This window comes from Capra hircus, chromosome 14 (genome assembly GCF_001704415.2).
Source record: "Capra hircus breed San Clemente chromosome 14, ASM170441v1, whole genome shotgun sequence".
Lineage (NCBI taxonomy): Eukaryota > Metazoa > Chordata > Mammalia > Artiodactyla > Bovidae > Capra > Capra hircus.
The window spans coordinates 66,440,083-66,462,909 of record NC_030821.1 but is presented as its reverse complement, the minus strand read 5'-3'; the positions used below and the strand labels follow the sequence as shown (position 1 = coordinate 66,462,909).

Sequence of the window (22,827 nt, the reverse complement as noted above, 5' to 3'; positions counted from 1 at the left end):
GTGAAAATTGACGAACTTCGCAGTTATTACTTGTGCTCTTTCCAACATGTTGTTGTATTCAATAAAAAGAAAAAAAGAACAACTACTAAAACACTCAAGGCCAGACGTTGTATTCGCCTCTAGCCTACGTGCACCTCCCACCCCTTCCCGTTTGTTTGGCGGAGAGGAGGATGGGGTATGGCTTCGAGGGACGCGTTCACTGATTCGTATTATATAGTTCACATCACATTTACTGAGCGCCTCTGGTGGGCCAGGCATCGGCCTAAAAACACAGACCTGTCTTTAATCTGGTGGCATCTGGTGGGGAAACTGGAAGACACAATGGGAAGAGAAACAAGTTCTGTACTTGGCAAGTACACTAACCATTCAGCATCGGCAGAACGAGAGGAAGAATGCGACAGGAACAAAAGGAGTAAGCGTATTTAGTACCAGGCACTCAGGAAAGGTGGGGGGCGAGAGGAGGGCACGGATATTGTGAGAGCTAGGATTGGAAGGCTGACTTGGGACTTGAATGTGTTGCTGAGTTTAATTTTACTGTGTATGGAGTGGAGGTTCACTGGAGGCTTTTGACAAGGAGCATTCCTTAAGCAAATCGTTGGATGCCAGTTTCACATTGGGAGCCTTGGGCTGTGGGATACAGCAGTGGGTAAAGCAGGGCACGCGCCTTCTTTGCGAACTTTCTAGCCACTTGAAGTGGGAAAATGACAGCTGTTGTGTAGGTTTGGTAGGTCACAGGGAGAGGCAGGGAAGCATATCAGAACTTGAGCAAGGGCATTGGAAAAGGGGGAGAGGTACAGATGCAGCATTTAGTGGCTAAGAGTTTATGACAAGGGAGAGTAAACATGATTCAGGGTTGGGATAAATACCTCAATATGAAACGTAAAACTGAAATGGGAGATGTAAGGAAATCCATTTGGGTTAGGTAAATGTGAGAATCTTACAGGACATCAGGTGGAGACAGTTTTACTGGTCAGTTGGAAATGTCTTGCATTCAAAGAGGTTAGGATTATAAACTTAGATCTAAGAATTGTTTGGGGCAGTATTTTTTTTACAAAGATATTGTGCTAAGTATGTGGAATTATAAAGAATCTAGTGGTACAGTTTTCAGGCTGGAGAGGTATGTACAGTCAAAGCAAATGCAGGGGAGAGTGTTTTAAGTGGCACCTTAAAGTGCCATGAAAGAGGTTTTTTAAAATACTGTGGGAGAGCCTGGGGTGGGGGACAGGTAGGTCCTCAAAAATTGTAGACACTTTGCAGGTGTGGTGTCCCTCAGCCTCTCTATTACAGTCTGTGATATAATTGACGGGGTAGATGGGGTGAGAGCCACGAAACACTCCACAAAGAAAAGGAAACACAACTTTTTAAAAGTTTTGTGTTTGTAATAAAAACTTAATCCTTGCCTCAACTTATGTCTCTTTAATCCTTTCTCCAGCCTCCAGAGTGGTCTATATAAAAAAGTCAGCTATACTTTTCTTCTGCTTCAGATCTTTTAGTTGCTGTCCTCAGGATAGTTGAAGTGCTTTAACATAGCATTGGAGAAGGAAATGGCAGCCCACTCCAGTATATTCTAGCGTGGAGAAGTCCATGGACGGAGGAGCTTGGTGGGCTGCAGTCCATGGGGTCGCAAAGGGTCGGACACGACTGAAGCAACCTAGCACACAACATCGCATGCAAGCCTTTCTATGGTCTGATCCTGCCCGCTTTTCCAACCGCATCCTTTTATGCTCTGTAGACACTTGGAGGTGCTGTTTCTTCTTTCTGAAAAGGTTTTAGAGTGGCAGTTTGGGACCATAATGTCCCTTCTGTCTCTAATATCCTCTTGCCTGGTTGATTTTTACCTACCCTTTACTTTACCACATTATTTTATAATTAAAATACTTATGTATCTGCCTTTCCCATTAGTCTACACTCTTTTAAGGCAGATACTTGGTGGTACTTGTGGTATTTGTCTTTGTTTCCCAGAGGCTTATTTAGTACAGTGACTGTTCAGTGGAAGTATGAATGAGTGGGTAAAAGATGTGTAATCTTAGTATAGGTGGTAAGAAAATTGATAAAGGAATCTCAACTAGATAAGCTAGAAAAGACTTCTTATAGAAGGTGGGTTTAATTGAAACATTTCTTTCTGTATGCCCTTCATTTCCACTCTCCAGGGGTAAACAATGTTTAAACTTTATATCCTTCCATAATTTTTAAATTTATACGGAGACATAAAAATAGGCAAACATATCAGATGTGTCTTTTTATGACAAAAATGGGATCATATTATGCATTCTGCCTTTTTTATGTGAGTTTATTCCATGCCGTTTTAAAAGTCTGCCTATGACCCACTACACAAATTTCTGCCTATAGTATTCATGAGCAATACTTTGGAAAACAACCTGTTAGACCCATGGACAGTTGTTCCATGAACAAGCTTTACATGTAGCAGTTGCATGAAAAATTACACCAGTGGAGGAAGTTCCCTGGTGGTCTAGTGGGTGGAATTCAGTGCTCTCACTGCCATGGCTGAGGTTCAGTCCATTGTTGGGCAGCTGGGATCCCATAAGCCAAAAGGTGTGGCCAACTTTTTTTTTTTTAAATAATAGAAAAACCAGTATTATAAGAGCAATCTTAGATTTTTATTTAGGACAGCTGACTATCCCCAGGTTATAATCCTATATTACCCCCTTCTCAAATCACATAACCAATGGCTGCCTGTGTTTCTAATCTGGGGAAGGAGGGCAGGAAGCAGAAGTATTTGTGTTTTATGGGAAATATTGCTCCCTCCTAGGAATACATTGTGTCTTAGGTTATACTTGAGACTAATTTCTGTGACATTGCATATCATACCACAAGTGACCGTCTTCTCAATCTGAATAGCAATAAGAATCTATGCTTAATCATTGCAAAGTGGTAAAATTTGGAATGGAGTGGAAGCTCCCTTTTCAATGCTGGTGAGTTCCTGCTCTAAAAAGTAAAGTCACTCAGTCTGATTCTTTGCAATCCCATGGACTCTAGCCTACCAGGCTCCTCTGTACATGGATTTCTCCACGCCAGAATACTGGAGTGGGTAGCCATTCCTTTCTCCAAGGGATCTTCCCAACCCAGGGATCGAACCCAGGTCTTACACATTGCAGGTGGATTCTTTACCAGCTGAGCCACCAGGGAAGCCCTTCTGCTCTAAAACTCACCCATCAAAGGACCCAGAGTGAAGGATATACCCCCGGGTGATAGGGTGGCAGTGGTATGTAAATCTTGATGCATTTACAGAATTTCTCTGGATGTCTTAACATTGAAATAATATAATGCCCTTCTAAAATTAAAGGCTATGTCATCCCCAAGATTTTCCAAAGTAAAATGGATACTCCAGGAAATCTCAGGGTGTTACATACACTGGAATACCCCTCATTTGAAAAGCAGAGGTTTAGAAGATGCCCATCTAGTAGCATCTGTGCTCACTTCCATCGGATGAACCAGTGAGAGAGCAGCTGGCAGTAATTAGTAACAATTACCTCAACCTCAGGTTGATCCTGGGGTGTCAACAGCTGGGGGTTCTTAGAAACTGTCAGGAGCACTCCCCTCAGTGTGAGGACTAGAAATAAATACAGACATTGCTGGATGCTGGGGGCAGGGGGTGGCAGGGAGGGGAGAGGTTAAAAGAAGAGAGGGACTGTAAAATCACTCTCCACTGTGAACCTCTGCTCTACAGCACAGTGAATCTCTTCCACACTTCTACACACACCTGTATGTGGGATGCCCTTTCTGTTTGTCAGCTTTTGAGCTTTAGCTTTCTACAAGATTGAGATCTTCTGTGGAGCTTTTTCATCATTCTTGCCAAAACTGTTTGTGCTCCTTCTTGGCGCTCTGAAGCACAAAGCTGTGCTTTGTGATTATTTACAAAGTGATTATTTATAGGCTTAAAAGTGTATAAAGCTCCTACTATATTCCAACCATTATGCTAGGTTCTAGGGATAGAGCTTTGAAGAAGATAAACACTTCTTGCCTCATGTTGCTTACAGTCCAGCTTATTTATTTTTTTATTGAAGGATAATTGTTTTACAGAATTTTGTTTTCTGTCAAACCACTTTATTTTATATCACAAATGTTGTTTGCAGTTCCTATATAGACTATAAATTCCTAGAAGGCTGGGACCAAGTGACAGGTCTTAATCATTTCTGTACCCCCTAACTCCTTACATAATATTTGGCATAGTGTTGCTCTTCATAACTGTTTGGTGAATAAAGACAATAATTTATTGCCCTCTCTGCAGCTCCACTTGTATTACCCTAATTCAGGTTCTCTTCATTGCAAATAGGAACTCTTGACTGTTTCCAGATAAACTATGCTGACTCCATTTGCCCCATTCAGATCCCACCTTCTACAAAGACACCAGAAGGAGAGGTCCAGAATACCAGTCTTGGAGGCCATCAGTGCTTCTTGGTGCATCTGGTGTCTTAAAGACAAGTATCCGCAACATGGTTGAGTCCACCCTTTTCTGGTCACTGCCGTCTCTGCGCTTCTCTCCAGGATCACTGTACTGTTTCAGACCCCGGATACTTTGTTTCTGCTGCTTCCCCTTATCTGCAGTTTCCTGTCTTCTGCTGGGTAACTCCCAACTCATCCTTGAAGATTCAGTTCAAGAGGTGCTTCTTTCTGGAAGCCTCTTCTGGACCAACTAGCAGACTGAGTTGGATGGTCCTCTTGTGTGTCCCACAGTGCTCATATCTACTCGTGATTTCTCTACTAAAAAAAATACTTGTTTATTTCAGTACTTAAGATCCTGTGTCAGATCTTAGTTGTGGCATGCTGAATCTCTGGACTCTCTAGTTGTGGCTGATGGGCTTCGTTGCTTTATGGCATGTGGGATCGTAGTTCCCCAACCAGGGATCGACTTGCATCTTTTGCATTGCAAGGCGGATTCTTGACTACTGGACCACCAGGGAAGTCCCCTAATTGTAATTTCTTAATTGGCTATTAAGGGGTATGCCTTCCCAGTTCTGCAGTTTCTTGAGAGCAGGACTACTGGCTTTCATCTTGGTATCCCAAGTGTCTATCACAGTGACTGACAAGCAATAGGCACTTAGATTTTGTGTGAATGAATGAATGTGTGAATGAAAAGTAAATGGACCTTTTATTTAAAGTAAAAATTTCAAATAGAGGCCCTCCATGATTATATGTTTGTTTGTTTTGCTTTCCACAGATATTGGTATCAACTTGACAGATCCTATGTTCAGAGGAATTTATAGGGGGGTTCAAAAGCATCAAGGTAAACTTTTCTTTTATTAAGCTATTTATGAAGACAAATTTTCTGACTCGAGCATAAAAAGCTTAATCCACCCTTAAAATTGAAATATTAAAGGATTTATTGTGCGTCTTGGCTAAAACTATAAACAAAGTGAAACCCGTATCAGCTATATTGGTAAACTACGATCATGAACATGTGTAAAATAGCTATTGTCACAAAATGCTACAAAGTTTACAGCTTTAAACATAGAAATTGAGATACCCATATGCATAAACGGCAAGCCATCGTGCTTCCGGTTCCGCCGCGGAGGCACATGAAAGTCGGTGAGTTGCCGCGGCGTTTGTCTCCGTCCGCGGGGCGGCGCTGGGATGGATCCCTCCGCGTCGGGTATGGGCTCAGTTGACCCGCGGCTGCGGCATTTCATCGAGGTGGAGACCCAGAAGCAGCGCTTCCAGCAGTTGGTGCACCAGATGACGGAACTTTGCTGGGAGAAGTGCGTAGACAAGCCTGGACCAAAGTTGGACAGCCGGGCTGAGGCCTGTCTCGTGAACTGCGTTGAGCGCTTCATTGATACAAGCCGGTTCATCGTGAAACGACTGGAGCAGACGCAGAAATCCAAGGCAGGCTTCTCGGAAAGCCTTTCTGACTGACCTCAGCATTACCTCTTTGGAAAATAAAGGTAGTTCAAGAAATGAAGAGCAGTTGATGGGATGGTTGAAGAAGGCTGTAGGGGAGTTGACTCCCACCTTCGTCACTCTTGGGACATCCTGTCCTCTCAGAATGAACAAAGACCAATGTTTGTTTGTGGGCGGGGATTTGAGGGTTAGATGTGTTTGGGGTTTTTTTAATGCTAATCTTGGGACAACAACTGATAGATGAGTGGAAAACTACTAGATGAATATTATTGTATGTGGGACGATGCTTTTCTCGTAGTCCCGTTAACGGCTTCTTGTAATTTTAATAGTGGAATTGCTCTATAATTTGACAGTGGGACCACATAGGTAATAATCTGTTAATTTGTTTTTTATGTGGGTTCATTTCAGATTTCTGGGGATACCAATGTACATCTTTGTGTCTCAGGGCAGCAGTCTGGGAAGAGTAATTTGCTACTTAACTATAGGCCTCCTTATCTAGTGTTTGACTGTGGGTGATGGCAAAAATGTATGGTATGTTCATACAGTACATTCCAACTTTCTGGATTATCTCCCTCCCTTATACTGTGATTCACTTAAATATCTATATAAAGTATGGTCTCAAGCTAGGACAGGTTGCCTGAGAGTCTAGAGGCCTTTAGTTAAAGGAAGCTAGCCAGTGAATGTAATTTTCATACTAAACTGCCACAAGGAAGAAGTTAACTTACCATGAATATCAGGGTCCAAAAAAATTTATAAAGATGTGCCTAAATGAGAAAATTAAGATTTGGGCCAGTCAGAAACTAACAGCAGTATCAGGTAGAGATGCATGCCTACTGTAAATCAGTATAGTTTCCATTTACTGCTTTTTTTCATCATTGAAATAAAAGCTTCTAAATGAAAAAAAAACCATAAACCCAAACAAACTTTTCACCCTTTTGGTCAACAAAACAAGTACAGTTCACCTATTTTGCCTTATATGGGTTTCTTTTTTTTTTTTAAGGTATTGCTAGGTCTTATTATATGATAAGCACTTATCAAATAGTATTGATTTGACTTTGACTTAGTAACTGTGATTTCTATGTATTCTTTTAATATAGGATAATTAAATTATAGGTAAGTGAGTTCTTATTTACCAGATTTTAATGTGGGCTTCATCTCTTGCAGATGACTTACAAGACGTAATAGAGAGAGCTGTTCAGATTGGTGTTAAAAAGGTAACATTTCATTTTTGTTATTATTTAAAAAATAAAACAACTAAATTTTGGTTAAAAATGCTGCAGATGAGAAAGAGCCAATGCTACACTTAGCATTTTGTCATAGGTATTGTCATATTAGCAAGTTAATGAAATAAAATATCAAAATATTATGTTCTCATCAGTTTAAGTGACACACACCTTGTGGGTGGTTCTTCGATGCGACCAGAAATGTAGTAAATGGCCAAGTCTTCTTGAAGAAGTTTTTTTAAAACCCATCTGAATTACCAGGTTTTTTAAGAGGCAACTATTAGTAGATTTTATAACATAATTTAGCTTTGGTTAGAAGTAAGCAGTCATCAAAAAGATATATCTCTAATCACCGTGTTTAGCTTTTATACTGTGTGCAACATTTCAAGCAACTGAGAGAACACTTTAATTTTTATGGTAATAATTTGATAATCAGGAGAATTCCTACTACTTTTAGAGAGTTCTAAGCAAATGAATTTTAGCTCAATGTCAAATTGTTTGAATAGATATTTCTCTTTAACTGGTATTTTTTAAAGGAGCAAGCTAGCCCACACATGAGCATAGGGAATAAGATTTAAGTTCCATAAGGCTTCCCGGTAGCTCAGTGGTAAAGAATCCACCTGCCAGTGCAGCAGACAAAAGTTCGATCCCTGATCTGGGAAATCCCACATGCCGTGAAGCAGCTAAACTGCTGGTTGAGCATGTGCTTTAGAGCTGGGAGCTGCAACTACTGAGCCCACACACACTAGAGCCCATGCTCTGCAACAAGACAGTCCCCCACAATGAGAAACTCCTGGCGCCAAAACCGGAGAGTAGCCCCCGCTCACCACAACTAGAAAAAAGCCCGAACAGCTATGAAGACCCAGCCCAGCCAAAAATAAAAATAATGAATAAATAAACTATACACACACACACACAGATTTAAGTTCCATAGTATGATATCAGAGCACTTGGTAGCTACTGCTTGTAAGTTAAATAAACCTCAGTTTTAAAAAGTGACCAGGTGAGCTCTGCAGGTTGGTGTGTGACAGTCGAAGAGAGAGAAGCATGTTTGGGAAGCTTGTTGACGCTCTGTTAAAGTGGACTTATTTTGTTCCTTTCTGTTTCAGTTTATGATTACAGGTGGAAATCTACAAGACAGTAAAGATGCACTGCATTTGGCACAAACAAATGGTATCCTCATATTACTTTTACCTCCCACAATGTGAATTAAGTTATTTTGAAGAAGTCTTTCTGAGAACTGCCTCAGGTACAGATACAGCAGATCATGACTGTAACAGCAGGAAGACAGACTGATTTCAGTGGGACATGATTAAGATGAAAAAATTCAAAGTGCCCACTGTCATATCAGATGAGCCCTCTTGTATATAATAAGGATTATTTTAAGATTTCAGTCAATGAGAATTAAGTTCACTAGGCATAGAATTTAACCTCAGATATTCCTGATACAGAATTTTTGTGTGTATACTGTAATATGTTTAAGATATGAGTTGCTTTTTATTTGCTCTTTCACTTAAGCTACAAAAGATCATTTATTAAAATATTTATCATGTAGATCAGAGACACTGTGCAAGGCCCCAGGAATGCAAGTAATAATATAGTATATAACCCTTCATACGCTCACCTTATAGACTAAATAAATATAGGCATATGAACATAAAGTTTCAGAGTTGATTCCTACAAGAACCCTAGTTACATAAAACACCCTCCTTTATCTGACGTTTATTTACTTAAACTTTTTGTGGTTTGTTTTTGCTGGGGAGGGGCCAGGAGCATACTTCATGTGCTTGACACTAAAGAATTAGGCATTCCATGTTATTTTTCAAAATACTGATTTATTCATTAAAAGCTGTTATTTATTGAAATCTTTGAAAATGCATACTTCAGGATTCACTGACCCTTTAGTGATTAAAGTCCTAAAAACATCTTCCCAGAGGCTTTTGATGTGTATAAGAATATTACCTTCCATACTTCCTTCCATACATAATATTACTTCCATATTACCTTCCTTACTTGTTATCCCCAAACAGATAGGCTTTTAAAAGTTCTCAGTTCTTCCACTCCTCTGCATGTTAAAGCAGTTTTCATATTCATGTCCAAAAATGGCATTAGTATTCCAGAAATTGTTATGTGATTAATCTAGTGCATTTCAGATAGTTTGACTAGTTTATGGGTATTGTTAAAAATGGACCAGTTGAAATTATGTGATATTCTTTTTTCATATTAAATATAAATATGGGAAAAATACTTTGAAAATAACCCTGAGCATTGTTTTGTGCTAGATATGTTTTTTAGCACCGTTGGGTGTCATCCTACAAGATGTGATGAATTCGAGGAGAATGGCCCTGACCATTACCTGACGGAGTTGCTGAATCTTGCTGAAAGCAACAAGGGGAAAGTTGTAGCAGTAGGGGAATGTGGACTTGGTCAGTGTCAACGCACCCTGTTTGCATGACTCAGTTTGAAAATAGCTGATTTGTTCTTTACAAATCATGAGTAATTCTTGGTTCTTTTTTATCTTTTAAAGATTTTGACCGACTACAGTTTTGTTCCAAAGATACTCAGCTCAAGTAAGGAAATTTATTGTCTTTAGAAATTTTTGTAAAAACTTAAGGGTGGTTTTTAAACAGTTTTTATCAGTTCAGAATGTAGTTAGGTTAAGCTTCAAAGTTTTTTTTTTTTTCCCTTTGTATATGCAAAGTTAAGCAAAACAGATTCCAAGCACACTTGTATGGAATTTGTGAGGGGTTGAAGAATGGAGTTCCCTATTGGTTTAACCATCTAATTTATTAGAAACAGGGATGATTTTTACATGCTAGACTTTTGATTTTTGTTTGTTTGATAATAAGTGCATTCATACATGAACCATTCCAGTGAAATAAATTCAGTTGTGGGGCATATATGACTTAAGAGTAAAAGATATTTTTAAAAAAGAGTATAGTGTCAGTTACCAAAGCTACAAAAGCATATTTCACTCTTGTTGGGCTTTGGATATTGTGATTGGAAGTTGAGAATCCTTTTGTAGGAGCCATCTTGAGAGTGGTGTCTTCTGAGAAAACGCCAAGCTCACAAGCTTCAGAGACCTCCTATAATACCATTGCCTATAGCTGTTAGTTGGAGTTCCTGTCGCGAGACTGTTGGGTTGTGTTGAAGGCTGAAAAGAAAAATTGTGTCATGGCTTAATTTAGGACCTAGGCATTTTGTTGAGTTTCAGGTACAGTGTATTAATTATCAGATGGTAAAACAGATTGAGCTTCTGGAGGAGGCTAATTTAGGTATTTATCTATTCAGCAAATATTTATGAAGTAGTATGTGCCAGAACCTGCTGGGAACTCATAGTATACAGAACTATAAATAAGGTATAATATCTGCTCCTTGAGCATTTAAGAATAAACAGCCCTTCATCCTGCTTAGGTTCTCAAACAAGACAGAGGAGTCTGGATCAAATTCTCTCTTAAGATACTGCCTAGCTTGCTCATAATATTTAATAACCATTTTTGTCATATGATCTTGGGTTAAGCCAGTGCTTTATGGCCTGAAGGGACTTTGTAAATTAGGTCTGCCAGAAGTGTGCTTCCTCCTGCCCTCCCCTGCCTACACATGGCAGCCCCAGTGTGTCTGGTCCATGTGAAGTGCCTGCGGTGAGGAGCAGACTGACAGTGAGTCTGTTGTACCCTGGACTCCAGGGTCCAGAATTCCTGAAGGACCATAACCACGTGACATGATGGGGTAATGTTCTATGGACCCTTCCTTTCAGGCTTCACGGTAATAGAGCCTTTCAGAGCTGTTTAGTTGGTAGCATGTTATTTGCTGTGTTTTTTCAGGGACATTGACTGATTACTGGGAGGATTACTAAATCTCTGTACCTCTCCTGAATACCATGTAGGTCAGTTCGCTTAACCTTAGAAGTTCACATATTCATACTTAAATAGAGGAACAGTTGTCTATAATAGTTTCTTAGGTTAAGCCTGCAGGTCATAATACCTCCACTTGCATGGCTGTTTTTGGTCAAGATGAGCCTCAGGAAGTGAACAGATCGTGTGGTGTGATCATCAAGGGCAGTGGCAGAGTCCCCCAAGATTCCTTGCCCATGACTTTATCCAGAGGACACAAACTGATTCTGATATGCAACCGAAGTGCTTTAAACCTGATTTTTGTGTGTGTTACATGAAAACACTGATAGTATCAGCTCTGCGGATGCTTCACCATCGTCTTAAGATCAGAACTTAAAAACAGTGTGTATATAACAGTGCATACTTCATGGGCTTCTGTGGTGGGTCAGTGGTAAAGAACCTGCCTGCCAATGCAGGAGACTCAGGTTTGAGATCTTCCCTGTGCTGGGAAGATCCCCTGGAGAAGGAAATGGCAACCCTCTCCAGTATTCTTGTCTGGGAAATCCCATGGACAGAGGAGCCTGACAGGCTACAGTCCATGGGGTCAAAAAGAGTCAGACGTGACTTAGCGACTAAACAACAACATATAGTTTATGCTTCAGCACACATGCCAGTTGTCCAGGTGTTGTCCTGTAAGAGAGTTGAATTCCATTGGTTAAGTAAATGATTATCAAGTGTCTCCTCAGTCTGATACAAAGAAGAATAAATATGGCAAAAGCCATCACAATATTGTAATTATCCTCCAATTAAAATAGATAAAAATTTAAAAAAAGACTTGGTTCTTATGCCTCTACAGACAATAGAGGACGTAAATAATTAAATTGGTTGGAAAAGCTATCAGAAAGTATGTGAACAGCAGAGGGAAGGACTCACTTTCTGGGGCAGTCAGATGGCTTTGCTAAGGTGACAGGATATGACCGAGGCCTCTTCCAGAGCAGGTAAAGCTAAGGACAGACTAAAGTACCATAGAAATTTTAAATAGATGGGCAGTTCAGTTTGAGATTTCATTTTCTTATAAAACATCAAATGACAGTTAAAAAAAAAGACACACTTGTTGTAGAAACAGATACCTGTGTTATCTACCTTTGCTTCCTCTTTTCCCATAAGGTGTACCTACAGCATCACTCTGATTCTCTGCCGCATAGCACTCTGTCCTTGTTTCAACATTTCTCACACTGTAATAAGTGGGTTTGTGTTAACCCCTTCCACTCCCACACCACATTAGCGTCTGAGTTCTTCAAAGGCACAGACCAAGTCTTCCTCACGTTCTAGCTCCTATGCCACCTAGCACAGTACTCTGAGCACGATGTAAGTGTGCACAGAATTTTTAATAATGAGGGAAGCATCTTTTTGATTCCTATAGAGCATCATGGATAAAAAGTTTATAATTCAGCTTTTACTGTTGAGTCTGTTGGAAGAATTTAGACTTTGGTCTGTGCTTACATATGCCAGTTGTCCATCTGACACAATTACTAGTGTGCAGTTTGTCATTGTTTTGCTTTTTAAAGTAAAAGTGTATAGTCAGGAAAATGATGTAGGAGAAGAGACAAACAGAAAATAAGTTAGTATAATGGATTAGGAAGGAGGCAATACCAAAAAAAAAAACCAACAACACGTGCTACTATGCAGTAGACAAAAAAAGGCAATAGATAACGTAGTATTAAAAATAAGTCCTTTTGAATCAACAGATCTTTGTTTGAATCATATCTGCCTTTTGGTGTTTTCCTTTGTAAATTTCAATTTCCTCATCTTTAAAACGGGGATACTGTGCCTACCTTTCTTAACACTTAGTATGTAAAGTCCCTTGTGCTGTGCCCGACAAAGAGTCAGTACTGAATAAGTGTTAGAAATATTGCCATCCTAAAAGAAGACACTGGCTGTAGTTTTTGTTTGGGGCTTTTGAAAATTTTTTTTTAAAGAGAAGAAAAGCAAGTAGATAAGGAAAAGGCCTGATCTAGATATGGAAAGATTAGCCTTTAAGCATACCCTGCATTTTCGGTTGCTTTGCCTGGTGCTACACTCCTTTCTTTGTTGCAGGTTAAGAGTTATGTTCATTTGAGTGGGAGGAATTTGCTTTGGGCATTTTTCTTGGGATTTTAGAATGTTGATACTGTGCAGTGGTATTTAATCAGACATCAGACAGAATTTCAAAATAATCATTTGGGGCTCTAAGGGCTGATGGCATGGAGTGTCTCACTCTCCCCTTTGGCTGAGGCAGGATTAACACTGGATTAAGGTGTACTGCTGGAATGCTTGGGTCTTTGGATTTACATCAAGCCAAATTACAGGCATTCCTTGGAGATACCAGGGGTTCAGTTCCAGACCATCACAACAAAGCAAGTCACGGGGATGTTTTAGTTTCCCAGTGCATATAAAAGTTAGGTTTACGCTGTATTGTAGTCTGTCAAGTATGTGATAGGATTATGTCTTAAAAAACAATACACAGACTTTAAAAATGCTTCATTGCTGAAAAATGCTAACCATCATCTGAGACTTCAGCCAGTCTTTTTGCTGGTAGAAGGTCTTGCCTCAGCGTTGATGGTTGTTAACTGATCAGGGTGTTAGCTGCAGCAATTTCTTAAAATAAGACAACAATGAAGTTTGCTGCATTGATTGACTCTTCCCGTCACGAATTGTTTCTCTGTAGCATGCAGTGCTGTGTGGTAGCATTTTACCCACAGTAAAACCTTTCAAAATAGGAGTCAGTTCTCTCAAACTCTGCCACTGCTTTATCAAACTAAGTTTATGTCATGTCATTTCAACACTCTTCACAGCATCTTAACCAGGAATAGATTTCATCTCAAGAAACAACTTTCTTTGCTCATCCATAAGAAGCAACTTCTCATCCATCAAAGTTTTATCATAAGATTATGCAGTTCAGTCACATCTTTAGGCCCTGCTTCTAATTCTGGTTCTCTTGCTGTTTTCATCACATCTGTAGTCCTTCCTCCACTCAAATTTTAAACCCCTCAAGGCCATCTATGAGGGTTGAAATCAACTTCTTCCAAACTCCTGGTAATGTTGAGATTCTGACCTTTTCCCACAAATCATGAATGTTCTTAATGGCATCTAGAATGGTGAATCCTTTCCAGGTTTTCAGTTTATTATGGCCAGATCCATCAGAGGAATGGATGGCAGCTATAACTTTACAAAGTGTTTTTCTTAAGTAATAAGACTAGAAAGTAAAAATTACTCCTTGATCGATGGGCTGCAGAATGGATGTTGTGTTAGCAGGCATGAGAACAACATGAATCTCTTTGTACATCCCCATCAGTGCTCTGGGGTGAACGGGTACATCGTCAGTGAGAGCATAGGCAGAGTAGATTTTTAACATAATTCTTTTTTTCTCCTTTCCCTTCCCACTCCCTGCCCACACACTGTTTTGGCCACATCATGTGGCATGAGGAACTACCCTGACCAGGGATCGAACCCAGGCACCCTGCAGTGGAATCAAAGAGTCTTAACCACTGGCCCACCAGGGAGGTCCTAGCATAATTCTTAAGGGTCCTAGGATTTGGGGGTTGGTAAATGAATATTGGCTTCAACTTAAAAGTCACTAGTTGCCTTAGCCCCTGACAAGAGTGTGAGTGTATCCTTTGAAGCCAGGCATTGACTTCTCTCTAGCTATGAAAGGCCTTGATGGTATCTTTTTTTCAATGTAAAGCTGTTTCATCTGCATTGAAAATCTGTTGTTGAGTATAGTGACCTTCGTTAATTATCTTCACTAGATTTCTGGATACCTTGCTGCACCTTCTACATGAACACTTGCTATTTCACTTTGCACTTTAAAAAAAAAATTTTATTTTTAATTGGAGGATGATTCCTTCACAATATTGTGATGGTTTCTGCCATGCATCAACATGAAGCAGCCATAGATATACATATGTCTGCTCCCTCTTAAACCGCCTTTAAACCAAACTTCTTGGTTGTCTTATTTTAGAATTGCTGCAGCCACCCCAAACTTCATCTTGTACTTTTATGTTATAGAGATGGCTTCTTTTCTTAAACCTCACCAACCACCCTCTGCTGGCCTCAGACTTTCCTACTGCAGCTTCCTTACCTCTCTCAGCCTGCACAGAATTGAAGTTAATTTGGATCTTGCTCTGGATCAGGCTTTAGCTAAGGGAATGTTATGGCTGGTTTGATCTAATATCTAGACCACTAAAACTTTCTCCATGTCAGCAGTAAGGCTGTGTTGCTTTCTTATCATTTGTGTATTCAGGGGAATAGCACTTTTGTTTCCTTTAGGAACTTTAACTTGGCATTTACAACTTGGCTAACTGGCTCAAGAGGCCTAGCTTTTGGTCTGTCTTGGCTTTAAAAGTGCCTCCCTTGCTAATCTTAAATATTTCTAGCTTTTGGTTTAAAGTGGGAGACCCGAAACGCTTCCTTTTATTTGAACACTCAGAGGCCATTTGTTGGATTATTGGCTTAATTTCAATGCTGTTGTGTCTCAGGGAACAGGGAGGCTCAAGGAGAGGAAGAGAGACGAGGGGACACACACACTGTTGATCAGCTTTGCTGTCTGGTATGAGCAAAGTTTGTGGCACCCCAAAACTACAATTATAGTGAGATCAAAGATCACTGATCACAGATCCAATCATGAAAGTACGGTAATACGATACAGTACAGATATGATCATGAAAAAGTTTGAAATATTACAGGAATTACCAAAATGTGAGACAGAGACACAAAATGAGCAAATGCTATTGGAAGAATGGCGCCAATAGACATGTTTCATGTGGAGTTGCCACAAACCTTCAATTTGTAAAAAAAAAAAAAAACAAAAAAACAAAAGAAACAGTATCTGAGAAGCTCAATAAAGCAAGATATGTCTATAATAATTACTGGTACTCTGAAGTTGAACTTTGCAAGTTCTTGTTGACCCTAAAATCAAAGAAGCAGTACTACAACCAGAAGCAAATTGAAACTTTGCTAAAAAGAGCAAATCTAACTCAAGTAAAGATTAATTCCCATTTCTGAATTTTTAAAAACCCTAAATAAAAGAAGCAGAGAAGTCTCTTAATAGATGCCACTTCCTGCCCTTTAGCTTCTGTTATTTCATTACCACTGTGGGTTGTTTTTCCTTTAAAGCCAATAGTCATATGATGTTAAGTACCAATTATCCTCAATTTGTATTATTAGGAATGATGTTTTACCTCTTAGTTATCTTATATAACACCTAGTTATTAGCTTGAGCACATTGACCTTTCTTTCCTCAAAGTATATAAAATCCCTGTAGGTACATGTTTGGGCATCTGTTATTTTCATAAATTGTACTTTTGCCTCCTCTGGGATAGGAAGGCTTATTTCCAAGCTGATCATTAGATTCTGTAAATCTGTGTCTTGGTTGTGTGGCTGTGTGTAGCCAGAAGCCAGATACAGAGTAAAGTTGACATAATGACTGGAGAACACTTCACTGCTGACATTTGAATTACTTTAGAGGTTATGGAAGTAATGACTAGTAGTAATTATTAAAATATTTTTTTCTTCCAAGTGTTTGTTTATATTTCCTACACTGTGAAGTTTCAGCACTATGCTAATTAACTGAAAGTATTTTTACTTATTCTAGTCCAGCAGAATCTGAAACAAAAAACAAAAAAATGATGGATAATACATAGACCACCAACTTTAGGATGACTGTTTCTTTGAGAAGTACATTTCTATTTCTGATTTTAAAACTGAAGACTATCAAGAGTTTTACAAAGGAGGTGCTCTAGGAAAATAGTTGTCTGGCATTTCCAGGAGATGGGATATAGGAAAACACAGCAAAGGAGATTTAAGTTAAATAGAAAAATTGTTCTTCCAAACACCTTAATAAAAGCTAAACCCTTGTCTGTAACTCCTGGTTTAGCTTAAATTGCACGACCATTAATGAAACCAAGAGAGACCACCACTGAAATGAAAGGGGACCGGAGCTTCCAGCCTGTCATGCCTGCGATACTGTCATTATATGCTGGGAACAGGAAGAGGCTTCTTGAAAGCCTCCTGTGTTGTTGTGATCTTAGACAAGGCCTTATACCCGCTCTGACATCAGCTCTTTGCTATTCTAGGGTTACTTTGAGGATTAGATGAGATAATGGTATGAGGCACTTGAAAAACTTTTTTCTAAAGTCCTCTAAAATGTTCAGGACTGCCACTTTATCATGTAGTTTTCATTTTTCTGAAAAAGAGTATTTCAGTTTTTATGTTTATTTGTTTAATAAATCCTCTGCCTTGTTTTTTCAGGGACTCCTTTTTGCTCAGTGGCAGTAACTTCTTGTATAACAGCACATGAAAACCACTGAGTGTAATGCCTGGCTTCTCCCTGGGATGAACTGATTCCCACTGGAGGTGATCAGCCAGCTTTGGGGACAAGGGGCTGGCCGTGTCTCTTCTGCCACCAACACCTGCTTTGGGGAAGGGATCCATGGGTATTAGGAGGGTGTCCACTTCATTTGTTGGGATTTAGTCAGAAAGCTAGTAAAAAGTAATTATTTGGGAAAACAGTCCCCATCACTGTATACTTAAACCTTATATAGCTCTTTACTTCCAGCAATGAGATGGTAAAGAACTACCTAATTACCTGGCAGTTATAATGGAAAAACTAACAGACATTTCTGAAAATAATTGTGTAATCCCAGAAAATCAAGTAACCCTTTAGGGAGTCTTTATAAAAGCCTTTGGGTAGGTCTGATGTATTTTAAATGCCTGAATTCACTATTTCTGTTCTATAATTTCTAGAGAATAAAAGTCCTTTAACTTAAAAATCATTTGACAATTATCTTTCTCATGCTAAAATAAAATTCTTAGGAAAAAAAAAATCTTTTTTGCATTATGCAGGTATTTTGAAAAACAGTTTGAACTGTCAGAACAAACGAAATTACCCATGTTTCTTCATTGTCGGAACTCACATGCTGAATTTTTGGGTGAGCTAAAGCTAATATCATGTAAGAATTTGCAGAAATCACGCTATTTGCCAAAAGTTGTTTCTGTTTTAAATTCACAGACATAATGAGAAGAAATAGAGATCGGTGTGTAGGTGGAGTGGTAAGTATAGAAATTACTTTTAATAAATGATTCACAAAAGCGCCTTGGTTATTAAGGTTGGCCACTATAAAGTAATGTAGATGTCAGCAATAAAGTTACTAAGGTTCTGCTCTCTCTTAAATTAATTGAGGGCATGTAAATTTACTGTTGAATCTATGGACCAGATAAGGTGTAAATATAAACCAGACTGTTTTAGTTGCATTTACTTTGTTCAGAGTCCAAGAATGAGTACAGAATTTTGTTCACAAGAAAATCCCATGAATTCAGTTCTACACCTTGTAATAGTCTGCGTGATCTTTTTCTCAGCTTCTTCCCTCAGCCATTCTTCAGTGTTTTTCCATTTAAATTTTGAGCAAAATATAAATTTAATAATATTTTAAAATATTTTAGTACTGTTTTCAGCTTTGCATTAATTTCTTGTAACTGTATTTGTTTGTTATTGTCACTCTGATTAGAGACATTCTCATTTCTGTAGTTTGCATCTGTGAGCTGTGGTCATTCAGTTCCATAAATATTATCTTACACTTAGCTCGGATATCCATAGCAGTGATTTTTTGTTATTTTGAATCATAGACTCCTTTGAAAATTGCCTCAGAGAAATGCTCATCTGTACAATTTTCACATAGAATTTTAGGGGAGACTCACCGATCTCTAGCAAAGCTGTTATCCAGGTGTATGAAATCCCATAGTTATACTGTGCCAGAGAAGGAGGTGGAGCTGGCAAGGAGCGCATACTGTATGCCCACATTGCATTGCTTTGATAGTTTGGTGTATATTTTCTCAAGATTTTAGCCTCTGCTTCCTAGTTCATACTACTAGTGATATGCACGTTTTCTGCACTGCTCTGGTGTTACCATCCTGCGTTTTCATCGGTCCTTTCAGTCAGTCAGTTCACTCACTCAGTCGTGTCCAGGACTGCAGCACGCCAGGCATCCCTGTCCATCACCAACTCCCAGAGCTTGCTCAGATTCATGTCCATTGAGTTGGTGATGCCATCCAGCCATCTCATCCTCTGTTGTCCCCTTCTCCTGCCTTCAATCTTACCCAGCATCAGGGTCTTTTCCAGTGAGTCAGTTCTTTGCATCAGGTGGCCAAAGTATTGGAGTTTCAGCTTCAACATCAGTCCTCCCAGTGAATATTCAGGACTGATTTCCTTTAGGATTGATTAGTTTGATCTCCTTGCAGTCCAAGGGATTCTCAAGAGTGTTCTCCAACACCATGGTTCAGCGCTCAGTTTTCTTTATGATCCAAATTTCACATCCATACACAACTGTTGGAAAAATGATAGCTTTGAGTAGTTGGACCTTTGTCGACAAAGTAATGTGTCTGTTTTTGAATATGCTGTCTATGTTTGTCATAGCTTTTCTTCCAAGTGCAAGCGTCTTTTAATTTCATGGCTGCAGTCACCATCTGCAGTGATTTTGGAGCCCAAAAAAATAAAGTCTTGTCACTTTTTCCATTGTTTCCCCATCTATTTGCCATGAAGTGATGGGACCGGATGGTGTGATCTTAGTTTTTGAAAGTTGAGTTTTAAACCAGCTTTTTCACTCTCTGCTTTCACTTTCATCAAGAGGCTCTTAAGTTCTTCACTTTCTGCCATAAGGGTGGTGTCATCTGCATATCTGAGATTATTGATATTTCTCCCGACAATCTTGATTCCAGTTGTGTTACATCCAGCCTGGCATTTTGCATGATGTACTCTCCATGTATGTTAAATAAGCAGGGTGACAGTATACAGCCTTGATGTACTCCTTTCCCAATTTGGAACCAGTCTGTTGTTCTATGTTCAGTTCTAACTGTTGCTTCTTGAACTGTGTACAGATTTCTCGGGAGGTAGGTAAGGTGGTCTGGTATTCCCATCTCTTTAAGAATTTTCCACAGTCTGTCGTGATCCACAAAGTCAGAGGCTTTGGTGTAGTCAATAAAGCAGATGTTTTCTGGAACTCTTGCTTTTTCTGTGATTCAGCAGATATTGGCAATTTGATCTCTGCTTCCTCTGCCTTTTCTCAATCCAGCTTGAACACCTGGAAATTCTTAGTTCACGTATTGCTGAAGCCTGGAGATTGCTTGGAGAATTGCCTGGAGAATTTTGAGCATTACTTTGCTAGCATGTGAGATGAGTGCAATCATGAGGTAGTTTGAGCATTCTTTGGCATTGCCTTTCTTCAGGATTGGAATGAAAACTGACCATTTCCAGTCCTGTGGCACCGTTTTTTCCATATTTGCTGGCATATTGAGTGCAGTACTTTCACAGCATCATCTTTTAGGATTTGAAATACCTCAGCTGCAATTCCATCACCTCCACTAGCTCTGTTCATAGTGATGCTTCCTAAGGCCCACTTGACTTTGGACTCTAGGATGTCTGGCTCTACATGAGTGATCACACTGTTGTGGTTATCTGGGTCATTAAGATCTTTTCTCTATAGTTCTTCTGTGTATTTTTGCCACATCTTCTTAATATCTTCTGCTTCTGTTAGATCCATACAGTTTTTTGTCCTTTATTGTGCCCATTTTTGCATAAAATGTTCCCCTGGTATCTGATTTTCTTGAAGAGATCTCTAGTCTTTGCCATTCTATTGTTTTGCTCTGTTTCTTTGCACTGATCATGTAGGAAGGCTTCATCGTCTTTCCTTGCTATTATTTGGAACTCTGCATTCAGATGGGTATATCTTTCCTTTTCTTCTTTGCCTTTTGCCTTCTCTTCTTAGCTATTTGTAAGGCCTCCTCAGCTATTTGTAAGGCTTCCATTTTGCCTTTTTGCATTCCTTTTTCTTGGAGATGGTCTTGATCCCTGTCTCCTGTACAGTGTCACAAACCTCCGTCCATAGTTCTTCAGGCACTCTATCAGATTGAATCCCTTGAATCTATTTGTGACTTCCACTGTGTAATCATAAGGGATTTGATTTAGGTCATACCTGAATGGTCTAGTGGTTTTCCCTACTTTCTTCAGTTAAGTCTGAATTTGGCAATAAGAAGTTCATGATCTGAGCCACAGTCAGCTCCTGGTCTTGTTTTTGCTGACTGTATAGAGCGTCTCCGTCTTCGGCTGCAAAGAATATAATCAGTCTGATTTTGGTGTTGACCATCTGGTGATGTCCATGTGTAGTCATCTCTTGTGTTGTTGGAAAAGGGTGTCTGCTATGACCCATGCGTTCTCTTGGCAAAACTGTTAGCTTTTGCCCTGCTTCATTTTGTACTCCGAGGCCAAACTTGCTTGTTACTCCAGATATCTCTTCAGTTCCTACTTTTGCATTCCAGTCCCCTGTAATGAAAAGGATATCTTTTTTTGATGTTAGTTCTAGAAGGTCTTGTGGGTCTTCATGGAACCATTTAACTTCAGCTTCTTCAGCATTAGTGGTTGGAGCATAGACTTGGATTACTGTGGTATTGAATGGTTTGCCTTGGAAACGGATAGAGATCATTCTTTCAAGAGTGCATCCAAGTGCAGCATTTCGGACTCTTTTGTTGACTGTGAGGGCTACTCCATTTCCTCTAAGGGATTCTTGCCCATAGTAGTAGGGCAAGAATATATAATGGGTCATTAGTTCACTGATTCCTAAAATGTCGATGTTCCACTCTTTGCCATCTCCTGTACTTTATACAGATGCCATCATCATCTGTACTTTTACTGATGCTATAATTTGTCCTTTAGAAGCTGTCCTTGGGAATTGAGGCTTTCATTAATGCCCTTAAGATTATTAATGTCACTTAACAACCTTCAGGCTCTACCTCTCAGACCATTTTATTTATAAATAGAATTTATTTGGATGATTTCATAATATAGTTGGATACCCAGGTGGTACAGTGGTCAAGAATCTGCCTGCAATGCAGGAGACATGGATTTGATCCTGGGTCAGGAAGATCCCCTGGAGAAGGAAATGGCAACCCACTCTGGTATTCTTTCCTGGGAAATCCCATGGATAGAGGAGCCTGGTAGACTACAGTCCGTGGGGTCATAAAAGAGTCAGACACAACAGCAACAATAATACAGTTGACCTTTGAACAGTGTGGTGGTGGTTAGGGGCACTGACCCTGTGTGCCTCGGATATCCATGTATAACTTACAGTCAGGCCTGTGTATGCGCATCGCCCTCATGGTTCTGCATCTGCAGATTAAACCAACAAAGGATCATGTAGTACTGTAGTATTTACCGTTGAAAAAAACCATATGTAATTGGACCTTCTCAGTTCAGGCCTGTGTTGTTAAAGGGTCAGCTGTAGTTTAAAAAAATTAACGGCAACAACAATTCCAACCTGTTTGACCTTTATTAAAAAAATTTCCAAATAAAGAACAACTAATTTTCTACAATGGTTTATGAGGGTTGTATCTCAAATTATCTTGGTGCTATCAGAAGCTCTGTTTGTTTCTAGTCAGCTGGAAATGCTGAGAGGTAGAACCAACCCTTTTGAACAGCTGTGTTAAGTTTTCTTTATTTTTGAGAAACACATTATCCACAGTGTGTTCACTCTAGATTCTGTATTAACATGACATCACTTGTTCAGTGTTTAGAGGAGTCATTTCATATATTGTTTTGATTACACAAATAACAAATATATCAAAAGTGTGAAACTTTTTGCTTTAACCCCTTTATTTTTGAAGGAGAAAAAGACCATCTTAATCCATTTTGCTTGCTGAGCTGATACAGACCGTGTAACAATTTACAATTTAATGATGTTCTTACAATCTCTTTATAGATCTTAAAGTTTCTCTCTTAATTCTCTTAGGGAAAAAAGTATCCTCTAACAGAAAAGTGAACATCTAAAATTTTAAATAGTTGTGTACATGTCCCCTGTTCCTTATGCCTTGCCTAGAATGTGGCTCCC

General features: G+C 39.4%; 1 protein-coding gene and 1 pseudogene across 2 annotated transcripts in view; both read left to right on the top strand.

The window, feature by feature from the left end:
• The window catches only part of TATDN1 (TatD DNase domain containing 1), a 30,835-nt gene that overhangs the window by 280 nt on the left and 7,728 nt on the right, over positions 1-22,827 (top strand). For both annotated transcript variants that reach the window (XM_005688856.2, XM_013969090.2), the window contains exons 2-8: positions 5,180-5,245; positions 7,024-7,073; positions 8,192-8,255; positions 9,365-9,508; positions 9,610-9,652; positions 17,798-17,883; positions 17,964-18,004. In XM_005688856.2, coding sequence (XP_005688913.1) covers positions 5,180-5,245; positions 7,024-7,073; positions 8,192-8,255; positions 9,365-9,508; positions 9,610-9,652; positions 17,798-17,883; positions 17,964-18,004 — 494 coding nt within the window. The remainder of the gene's footprint in view (positions 1-5,179; positions 5,246-7,023; positions 7,074-8,191; positions 8,256-9,364; positions 9,509-9,609; positions 9,653-17,797; positions 17,884-17,963; positions 18,005-22,827) is intronic.
• LOC102173020 lies at positions 5,262-6,077 on the top strand (annotated as a pseudogene).